At 35.6% G+C, this 10,854-nt stretch overlaps 2 protein-coding genes across 2 annotated transcripts; one reads left to right on the top strand and one right to left on the bottom strand.

Moving 5' to 3' along the window:
• The first annotated feature begins 202 nt into the window (after nucleotides 1-202).
• On the top strand, nucleotides 203-1,969 carry LOC121251645 (thylakoid lumenal 16.5 kDa protein, chloroplastic-like). Its single transcript, XM_041150942.1, has 4 exons — nucleotides 203-623; nucleotides 982-1,121; nucleotides 1,419-1,491; nucleotides 1,624-1,969. The coding sequence occupies exons 1-4, from the start codon at nucleotides 260-262 to the stop codon at nucleotides 1,731-1,733; spliced, it is 687 nt and encodes a 228-aa protein (XP_041006876.1). The 5' UTR covers nucleotides 203-259; the 3' UTR covers nucleotides 1,734-1,969.
• Nucleotides 1,970-2,461: 492 nt separating this feature from the next.
• On the bottom strand, nucleotides 2,462-8,824 carry LOC121251644 (methyl-CpG-binding domain-containing protein 11-like). The gene is made up of 3 exons (XM_041150941.1): nucleotides 8,666-8,824; nucleotides 8,445-8,534; nucleotides 2,462-3,607 (listed from the first exon to the last, which is right to left on the bottom strand). Exons 2-3 carry the CDS (start codon nucleotides 8,526-8,528, stop codon nucleotides 2,747-2,749), a joined length of 945 nt encoding a protein of 314 aa, XP_041006875.1. The 5' UTR covers nucleotides 8,529-8,534; nucleotides 8,666-8,824; the 3' UTR covers nucleotides 2,462-2,746.
• Nucleotides 8,825-10,854: the final 2,030 nt, after the last annotated feature.

Here is a 10,854-nt window from a genome sequence, read left to right as displayed (position 1 = left end):
GTAGGATTAACTTATTAATCTATATATATATATATATATCGAGTACACGAAAAGCACGTACTTTTAAAGTGGTGCCACTTAGATACTATTAAATGTATTTTTTAAATGACTATTATGCCCTCATGCAATCAAAAAATGACTGGATCAGATGACAGAATCCAGCAACCTCATCCTCAAAACTTCCAAACTGCAAATACCTCTGGTTGTTTTTTTTTTCCTACCAAAAATACCAGAAAATAAGGTGAAAGAAAAGCAAGAAATGGCAACAGCCTTTCTCTCCACTGCAAATACCTTTATTTATTCGTCTCTATCCTCTTCGGCATCTCCTTCCTCTTCTTTGTTAACATCACCATCATTATTCTTCCCTCACAAACACAATGCAAACAGACAATTAGCTATATGCAAGGCATTCGCTGAGTCCTCCCCAAATCTTACCAAAAGAAGCCTTTCCATCAGCTTCATCACCAGCTTTGGCTTCTTATTTTCTGCTAAAGATTGGTCTGCTGCTAATGCAGCGATTCTGGAGGCTGACGATGATGTGGAGCTCTTGGAAAAGGTCAAGAAGGACAGAAAGAAGAGGATTGAGAGACAAGGAGTCATTAGCTCATCTAACAAAGAAACAGGTTCTTAAATTTACCAACTTTTTTCAATTGGCATAGTTACAAGTCTTTATGAAAGCTTGTTCTTAAATAATGCTATACATTTTGCACTCAATGGATATATCATTCCATACCAGGAATTCCTGACTTCCTTTTCAGTTTGATTCATGCAAAAGAATTTGGTTAGGATGGATTGTTGTAAATTATCATGGGCTACATAATCTGTTTTGAGGGATTTGATTCTGAAACTCTCAGAAACTGAACTGCAAATATTAGGCAATGTGTTTGAAGCATGGTTGTATATTCTTTTGCATGATTTTATCTCATTCAGCTGCAATGAATCCTCCTTCTAACAAAACACAATGAAAATGGTCTTTTGCAGGATATCTGCAGGAACTGGTGTACAAGCTGAGCAAAGTTGCTCAAGCCATTGACAATAACGATCTATCTACAGCTAGTTCTGTTCTTGGGGGAAGCTCTAATACAGAGTGGGTTAAGAATGCCAATAAAGCCTTCACCAAGGTCAACTTGGACGATAACGTCATTACTTGCAACAATGAACACAAGAACTATAGATTTTATTCCTCACAAAAGCCCCATTCATGAAAATAACAAATCCTGTGGAAGTTCTTTTTTTACTTATTTTAGGCTTCAAAATCAAAACATCACTTGCTTCTTTACTTTGAAAGTTACCAATGCTGTGGCAAAGTTTTGATTTTCAGAGCGAGAATCTTTTGGGAAGGACAGCATGATCTTTACTTCGAATGGTCTAAATGCTAAACTTATGACTGTTTTTCTATGTATCTTCTATACATGCAGCTGAGTTCTAGTCCGGAAGAGAAGACTCAAGTGGATACATTCAATTCTTCACTGGTTTCATTGATCTCCTCAGGTGGGTTACTCTATTGCTAAGATGTGCCTTGCTTTCCCACATTCATGCTTCCTTGCAAATTTGCAATCATTCAGGTTACATTATGGCAATTTTTCTAGTACTCACATGAATGAACCATGTTTTGCTTTGCAGTAACTCGTAATGATGTTGAGTCCTCCAAACTTGCTTTTGTCTCGTCAGCAAGTGCATTTCAGAAATGGTCAGCCTTAACTGGGCTTGTGGGACAACTCAAGGGGCTTTGAACAGTGACCACAAGTTTTCCTTTAATTGAGGGAAGGATTAAAGTCAGATCAATTCTCCAACTTCTAGCTGGCGTGATTCAATAGTTTTCTTCATGGTTTCAGTTAGTACTTGCACAAATTCCGGAATAACAGGGTATTGTTCTTTTTGCACGAGTTGTTGTAATTCGTTGCTCGGTTTGATTGAGCTTCGATTATAAGTACCAAAATTTCTCACCAACCATTGAATTAATTAAATCGAAATTTGTTGTTTCTGCTGTGAGCTACCACTCCACAAAGCTGCAATCATGGAGGCCACTTAAAACTGCAACTAGCCAAAGGTGTGGCCTGATTGACATAACTCCTAGCCTCCAAAATGGAGATCTAGAGTTCAAAGCCCCCTCCCCCAAATGTATCAAAAAAAAAAAAACTGCGACTGAATAAAATTTAAGGGCAAAACAGTTGGAGTATTTTACATTTTGCCGGATGTCTATTTTGTTGTGATTTATTGGGGCTCATTTATTGTGACTCCCTTTGCTGAACCCAGTAATTTCACTTGCAGAAAACGGAACGAAGTAAGGCCATTTTACTTCTTATTTCGCGCCCCCACCCTCCTCAAAAAGAAAAAGAGAAAAGCAATCTATGCTTGGATTTTCCTTTTAACGGCTTGTCTTGCCCAAGAACCTGAAACATTCATTAGCCAAAAGCACCTGAAAAAGTTGAAGATTCTCAGCCTTCAGGATAAAACTAAATGAGTTTCAACGTAACGGTTCCCCGATCAACATTATTACTGGACTGCATAACAATATCACATAACAATTATTTTTACACCACAAGGTTACAAAGGTCACTGCAAGCTACAAGTTTCTCGGTACAAGAGATGGTACATTATAGGCCTAATCTGCGATTATATAGACAGAGATGTCCCAACGAAAAATCAGACAGCTAACATTAAACAGCATCAATAACTTTAAACTATAGTCATATTCCCACAGAATTAAGAAGAGAAGCCAGCATCCAGTTAATCTACTTTAAACTCAAGGCTTGACCTCACGAACCTTACTGCCATGGCTGCCATTTTCAATAACTTCTCCTTCAACCTTACCCTTTTTGTCATGAACATCTGCATTGAGCCCACCACTGTCACCTTTCCCTGAATGGTCCTTGGTTTCTCCTCCAGATTCAATAGCACTTTTGTTATCTTTATCTTTCTCCTCTCCTTCCACTTCATATTTTTTTGCATCGGCGTCAGTTTTGTCCTGCTCCCAAGACCCATCCACTTTCTCTGCCTCAACCGGTGGTTGCTGTGCCTTCTCTACATTGTTTGCACCCTCCAACTTTGCATTTTCATTTTGAGTTGCTTCAGAATCCTTGGCTTCCTTTCCATCAATTGTCCCTTTTGGAATATCAATCGCTGCTTCAGCAGTTTTCTTGCTTTCTCCAGCATCATTAGGTACATCAGCTTCTTGTCCATCTTTGCCTTCTTTAGGAGCTGGCTCAATTTGGGTCTCTGTATCTTTCGCTTTATCATCATCTTTATTTTTCTGCAGGACATCCTTTTCTGTCTCTGCATCTTGCATGTGTTCTTCTTTTGTCTCCTCGGCTACTTCAGATACAGCTTCTTTTTCTTTGTTATCCTTTTTTGAAGCTGACGATTTTCTACTCCGTTTCTTCGGGGCCTCACTTTCTAGTGGTGGAGCTGCCTTAACCTTCTCACTAATCCTAGCCGATCTCCTGGGGGTCTCGCCAGTACCCCAATCAAATTCCGAAGCTGCAGGACCACCAGGGTGTGCTTTCAGGTACTGTTCCAGCTGTCGTTTGCTGACAATTTCCTCTCCTGTTGGTGATGTAAATATAATCTCATTTTTCTTTGGGGTTCCAACTTGCTTGGGAAAGAACTGCAAATGAACACGGTTCATTGTATGTTATTTTCACGTAATTGACCAACAATGCATTGAATAGACATGTGCTACAAAATTAGGTATGGAAAATGCTAAAACTGAATGATAGATAGATCGAAGTTATAAAATATACCCAGAGCTGGAGTGTATTATACAGCATTAGTTAATAGCTAGTATTCAGACTGCTATTTAGACTGTATTCAATAACTCAAGGCTCATGCACTTTAAATTCAACAGAAATATTCTGAATTCAATGATTCTGCTAAACCAGGCAAAATTAAAGATTTAAAGTTCAAAGACTGCCAAATTAATATATTTTCAAAAACTGTTAAAACTGATGAAGCTCAGAGATTTAATTCAAGAATTATATCTCACAAAGTGAAGCTTAAACTCTCTCTCTCTCTCTCTCTCTCTCTCCAACTAGCAAATCATCCTCCTCCATCCACAATATCGTGATCCCCTTTTTTTCGTTTTTGCCTGTCAAACTACCCAAATATTGTCCTGTTCGTTACATCATCTCAAATTAAGTGCTCCTTAATCCAGAGAATATTAACTTGATTCTGAATCAGCCACACAATTGATTTAGAGGGCTAGAGGTCTAGATGTGGAAATCAAACGAGGAACACAGCCAACTTCTGTTTCTCGATAAGTAACATTACGGTGGGATCACAAACTATATGAAGCGTTCAAGGAAAAGGCATGCCATTTTCCTGTTATGCTATTCAGATATGAAAAGGACTTCTGATTAGAAGCACAGGTTTCATCTTATATGAAAATTTACATGCTAAATGCATATACTGCAAAAAATAGATCTAATTACATGCCTTATGTCTAGATTAATGAGCACAGAATTATATTACATGTTTTAAGGACATGTCTAGATTAATGAGCACAGAATTATATTACATGTTTTAAGGACAAGTAATTAGATTATATTTGATAAAACTACATATCTCAAGATGTTCCTCATGTATTCCAACATAATCTAATCAGATCGAATTACAGCAATGATAAGGTGAAGCACAATATATATGAACTCATGCAAATTTCATTTAAGAGCACTTGAACATTTATTCACATTTTTATAAGTTATTAAATGCTTATTCAAACACAATAGTGTGAACTTCCTTTATTAACCAACAGAAATACTTGGACCATAAACTTGGGCTATCTACTTTGAGGTCATGCATCAAATAAAAAACCTAGCCTAAGCCTGCAAACCAAGCTGCTAAGTTCAATAAGCAAAGCATCACTCCATGGTGCTGGGACTAACTTACAGGTAATCAACATATTATATGCTACTAACTCATGGTCATCCATCATCCTAAAGACAACAGATAATGTAAAATCAAGTGTTACCCCAAAGGAATCAATGCTCTTTGAAACCTTTTTCAAGATCAGTGCTTGAAAAAAAGTCAAGGAATCTGCTCTTTTCCTACATCCATCTCAACTTTTTGTAAGACAAATACTTGAGGAAGGACCAGAGAATCCAACCTTCACCTAAAGGGGGTATCAATGTCGTATCAACATCATCTAGGAAAGTAACTACACCATTTGATCTTTTCTTATTGGAAACCATCATTCTGGAGATAAAGAACAGACTTATCAATCTTAGGATAAAGAACAGTTTTTCTATAGGTTTTAATAATAAAGAACAGTTAAAACACTATAAATAGCCACGCTTGAGGATAGGTTCTCATGGGCTCAATCTAAAAAATCTCACATGTGGCTAATTTTTTGCTGATGAAGAGAGGCCAAAAGAGGAGCAGTGTGTGTGTGTGTGTGTGTGTGTGTGGGGCGCACGCCAACCTTTCCTTTTTTTCAATATAATTTATTTCATCCACCTGTATGCCATAAGGGGTTAGCAAATGCTATATGATCCAACAGACCATTGGTATCTACATTGATATCAGCTTCTCAAGCAAAAACAATACTTATCCTCGTAGGGAACCATCATTCTCGGGGTTAGACCAACATAAAAATATTTTGGATTCACTATTGAGTTTTCAATTCACTATTGAGTTAAACAGAGCTTGAGAATGAGGGTTCGTATAGGCTTGAGGCCAAGCACATAAAACTTATAGAACAGCTTTTGACTTTACAAAAAGAAAGTTACGCAGCTGACAGAATGAGGGAGAGAAAAGTGAGGGTGCAAGGGAGTAATAATTCTTAAACACCTTTCAGCATAGTTTATCAGCTGAATCTAGTAATTTAAGATCCCACATAAACTTCATGACATGTCCTATTCCTCGCTTATTCCTCCATCTATGGTCATTTAAAATCAAATTGTCTATAATCGTTTACCTGGTCATTCAGCAATAAGGCAGGAAATGGCAGCTTCCCAAGCGGTTCTTATTTTCTTCCTAATTTTTGTTATCCAAGAGAGTCACAAATACAAGTTTGTTTCGTCTTTTATTTCAAGTCTAGGTATCTAAGCTTATAAGGACAAGTCAATGTTATAATTGGAGCCCTTTAAAATAATAATATATCACAAGAACTTTTCCCTCTTAAGCAATGTGGAATCCCATTCATCCCCCTCCTAATACCCTCTCCCCTTCAATTATCGGCATCCTTGTCAGATCATTCCGTTGTAGGTGGAACGGCTAAAGTCCCATACTTCTAATAGGATTTGCTCTTATCAATTTGAAATGGCTCATGCCCAAGCCACATATGAGTATTCTCCAAAAGAACTAGTTGATGTTACAATTGAAACCCCTTAGGAGCAAGCTCAAATTGTAACCTTAACTAGTTTCTTTGAAGTATAAGCCCAGATATTGCTTGGGCTTTCATTAGGTCATCACAAATGCTAAGAACCTCTCTCTCCTAGTGAATGCAGTATCCTATTTACCAAGCTTCCATTCACCACCTTTCCATAGATGTGGGGTGTTACCATCTTACCCATGAGGTTCCTCATCAGGCAATTTTGTTGCAATACGGTTTAAGTCTCACACTTCTAGCTAAGATCGGCTTTGATACCTTTTGTAATGACTTAAGGAAAGATCACGTAACATCCAGACCTGCAATCAGAAGGACTAGTCAAGGTTCCAACTGAAACGTCCTTGGAATTATTTCTCCCTTTCAAGTAATGTGAGATCTCATTCACTGAGTTCTCACATATGGGGGGAGCATTACAATTTTGGTATTGGAACCCAAAAAACTAAGAAAAAAAATGAAAAAAACCTTATAATTCCTTCAGTTTGGATATGTTAGTAATTACATTCATTATTTTGAGGTCTAATAATAGTGCTAGTTAGTGTTTAAGGTTCAGAAATTTTATAAAACTCTCATTAGCAGGCATAATGGAAAGTGATGAAGTAGCATTTCTAACCTTGTCTGGAAAGGGAATAACATTATGGTATCCAATTTAATCTCAGCCAGAAGTGTAGAACATGGGCTGTGCCACCTTAAGAATGGTCTGACATGAATATTACAATTTATGAGGGGAAAATTGTCATATCCCATACCCATGGAAGGGTGGTGAATGAGATCATACATTGTTTGACAAAGAGAAGTTCTTGACCTTTAGAAGCCTAAATTTGGTTTGTGCACTCTGTCGTTACGAATGTATCAAAATCAATGTCAACCAAAAGTGTGGGACTTGAGTCATGCCACAATGGAATAGCCTGACAAGGACATTAGGCATATGAGTGGGAGAGATTATAACAACCATCTATGAGAGAATAGTGAATGGATGCTTTGTGAATGATATCCCAAATTGCAAAGTTCTTGGCGTTTATCATGATTTTGATGAAGCTCTAAATGTAGTCTTTTCTAGTTCTTTTGAAATATAAGTTTAAATGTGATTTGGGATTTTCTTGAGTTGTTTAAAGCAAGAAGAACTACATGGCGTGGAATTCAATTAACCAAGCTTTCATTCACTATCCTCCCTTAAGTGTGGCCAATTCATATTCCCAATTACATGGATTAATAAAAGAAGGTTTTCATCATGACTATCTCTCCACAAAGAAAAATGAGCAATATAATTGGTAAAAGTAATTTTAAAAAGTGAAAAAAATATAGAGGCTTTGAATGCACGTATCCCACCAAAAGAATGAAAACACATCCCAGAAATCAGCAGTTAAAAAACACAAAATTCCAAAATTGAAAATTCATAGGGAAAAATCACATTTCACCTTCTCAAACTACGACTCTTTTTTGCAGTATGACCTTCAAACTACCAAAGTTGCGACTTTATCCTCAAAGCACCAATCATTTCACAATTTACCCTCTCAATAAGATCTTGGCAGTACATGATAAAAATAGGTGATGCCGTGATGGGGTACAATTTTGATGATTGGATCTTAAAGGAGCAGGTGAATTGTAAAAGGAATGATAATTTGGGGTGAGGTGAATTTTGATAGTTTTGTTGTCAGAATAATGAATGTCAAAAAGGGAGACCTAAAGAAGGTATGATTAGAAACTTTTTTCCTTAATTTAGGAAATTTCAAGAAACCCTTGCAAAACGACCAGTCCAGAGGGACCGAAGACAATATAAACGAAACAAGAACACACAATAAGGAGTTCCCGAAAAGAATTTCAAAGCATATAACTCCCACAAGATTTGAAATAAACTACGGAAGTTTAGTTACACATATTTCCGACCAAAAATTAATGGAACACCCACAAACCCTAGCTAGCGAGCGTACCATCACCACAGCACCAAATTCCACCGCAAAAGCGCACAAGTTTTCAAAATAAGCGAAACCCATGCAGAATTTCAGCTTATAAATATGAATTAAAGCAGAGTAGCAACCGAAAATTCAAGAAATGAAGAGCTCCGAATTCCAAACGCCAAGCAAAATTGGGCAAACAAAGGACAGAGAAAGAAAAGGACCTTCTTCTTCCAACCAGGAGGAGCAGAGAGTTCCACGGAAACAGCTTCTTCTCTTGCGCCCTCTTTCTCGACTGAGCTCGACATTTTCACCTACCCAATTCATTCAGGTAGTAAAACACAAAATAAAGAACATAAGAACAAACTTAGACAAGAAGAAAAAGGCAACCCAATAAAGCACTAAGGCAAAGAGAGAGAGAGGGAGGGGGGGCGGTAGGCCTTACTTTCTCCGTGTGTCTGGTTTTATCTCTAGTTGGATGAGAAGAAGGAACAGAATTATACGACAAGAGCAAATAGGCAAAAGCAGAGGAGTCAGACACGTTGTGTGAATCGGAGATTTCTTCATCTGAAGCTATGGCCTGGGACGCTCTTCGAAGCTCTGTTTTTCGCTTCTATGTTGGGCACTTGGAAACGTGACGGTGCGTCGTGGGTGTGACACCTGTCCCGGCCCGACAACGGAACGGTTTGGATAATGTTTTGGTCAGTTGGATCTGGTTCGTCTATTGGCACTATCTTTTATTTATTTATTTTTTTTTATTTTTTTTATTTTTTTTGGAAAATGGGTAATTTGCTGGCCCTATCACTACCGGTTTATAATGATATAAATAAATAAAATGTGCAAAATGATTGTAAAATTATTTGATTTGATGAACCAAAAATGTCACCTCTCTTTTTCTGTTTGCTTTTATTGGGGTCAAACAAATTTGATAGCTAAAACCAAATCTATTATGATATTGCATTCAAGATCATGTTGTCAATTCATTAGTTGATTGAATATGGTTACTGTTATTCTGCCTTCTCAAAGGTATTTTTCATAAAAAGGATGGGATTTAAATTTTAATAACCCAAGTACCCAACCTTACTTTTAATGGAGGAAAAATTAATAAAAATCTACTCATCTTACAAATTCGAGCCCATTGACCATAATGATATATCCATTTTGTTTTCAACTGTCTACCGTCATTATTTCCATTCACATAATAATCTCTTATTGATTCATCTGGGGTGATGATTCGTGTTTGCAAATCGTATCAAATCATGCGAATTAGATTATATAGCTCAACCTAAACATAACTCGTTTAATTAAACAAATGCTTTAACATAACCCATATAAAATAATTGGTAACACGACATAATCCGTTTAACATGTTTAATAATTAACTTTTATTAGGTTAACTTGTATACGACCCATTTAACTAGTTTCAACTAATTTAATCAGTTTCATATACATAGGTTGAACTGACACATACATTTATTTTTTAACCCAACTAATATAATTTCATATATAATATGAGGATAACTACATAAATCATTTACAATTACAATTTGATCCATTATGAAATATTTTATTATTAATATCCAAATGAATAATATATAAGAAAATTAATATTTTAATAAAATAAAATTACATATTAACAAAACAAAGTTTATTGGTTTGAGATATTAAGTAGTTAAATATTAATAATAATATTACATCTCATCAACAAAAATAACATATAAAACTAAACATTTGTAAATTTTAAAATATAATTTATTCGTGTTATACGGGTTGATTACGGGTCAACCCGCTTCAACTTAAACTCATTTATATCACACTAAAACCCACTTATTTCATATTGCGTTCGTGCGGATTCACCAGTGGTGTCATATGTTGCCACCCATGGATTCATCGAATGTCCAAAAATCTGTATGAAACTTATCTATTTGAGGCATGTACCTAACATAATTTCATCTCGATTCATAAATATTCTAAATATATAATTTGAACTATCAACTCAATACATTTTAGTTTTTGAATTAAATTCAAATTTGGTTAAAACATTAATGGATTCCTAGTATAATAACTACTTAATTTTTGGTCTTAAATTTTTTTTTCTGCTCTTCATTTTCTTTTTATTTTTTAATTCAATAATTACATTCTCAGACCCATTTTTAACACATCGGCCAGCGTGGCAAAAGAGTATAAGAGTATTAGTAGTGGACTAAATAAAATTTGGCTAGAGAATTTCACTTTTATAAATGTAGCTAGTCACTTTTCAACAACACCAAATAACTGACTCTCCAAATATATCATTATTCTATTAAGATATTGATTTTGATCTTTTCATTTATTTTAATTCTAATTGTAATTTGAATATTTATTCGTTATTAAATAAATACACATTAATTTTCTAGCGTTCATATTATTCCTAACAGATATAATTTTCTAACGGTCTTTTTTTTACAATGGTCATATTCTTTCAATTGATATATTTTTTCAACGATCATATATTTACAACAAATATATTTTTCTACAGTATTTTTGCCAAGTCTTTATTTTCAATGGTTATAGTTCTCCAATGGTCATATCTTTCTAACAAATATATTTTTTACTGCCTTATTTTTTCCAACGGCTATATTTTTAACAGTTATA

Source organism: Juglans microcarpa x Juglans regia, chromosome 2S, assembly GCF_004785595.1.
Source record: "Juglans microcarpa x Juglans regia isolate MS1-56 chromosome 2S, Jm3101_v1.0, whole genome shotgun sequence".
Taxonomy (NCBI): Eukaryota; Viridiplantae; Streptophyta; class Magnoliopsida; order Fagales; family Juglandaceae; genus Juglans; species Juglans microcarpa x Juglans regia.
The sequence above is the reverse complement of the archived record's forward strand: the minus strand, read 5'-3'. Positions and strand labels throughout refer to the sequence as shown.

What these genes read in the sequence shown, in the direction of transcription:
- LOC121251645 (XM_041150942.1), top strand. Translation starts at nt 260, where the DNA reads ATGGCAACAGCCTTTCTCTCCACTGCAAATACCTTTATTTATTCGTCT. An exon ending in CTCATCTAACAAAGAAACAG is followed by an intron (nt 624 to 981) that starts GTTCTTAAATTT and finishes GGTCTTTTGCAG; the next exon opens with GATATCTGCAGGAACTGGTG. An exon ending in GGTTTCATTGATCTCCTCAG is followed by an intron (nt 1,492 to 1,623) that starts GTGGGTTACTCT and finishes TTTGCTTTGCAG; the next exon opens with TAACTCGTAATGATGTTGAG.
- LOC121251644 (XM_041150941.1), bottom strand. Translation starts at nt 8,528, where the DNA reads ATGTCGAGCTCAGTCGAGAAAGAGGGCGCAAGAGAAGAAGCTGTTTCC. An exon ending in CTCCTGGTTGGAAGAAGAAG is followed by an intron (nt 3,608 to 8,444) that starts GTCCTTTTCTTT and finishes GTTCATTTGCAG; the next exon opens with TTCTTTCCCAAGCAAGTTGG.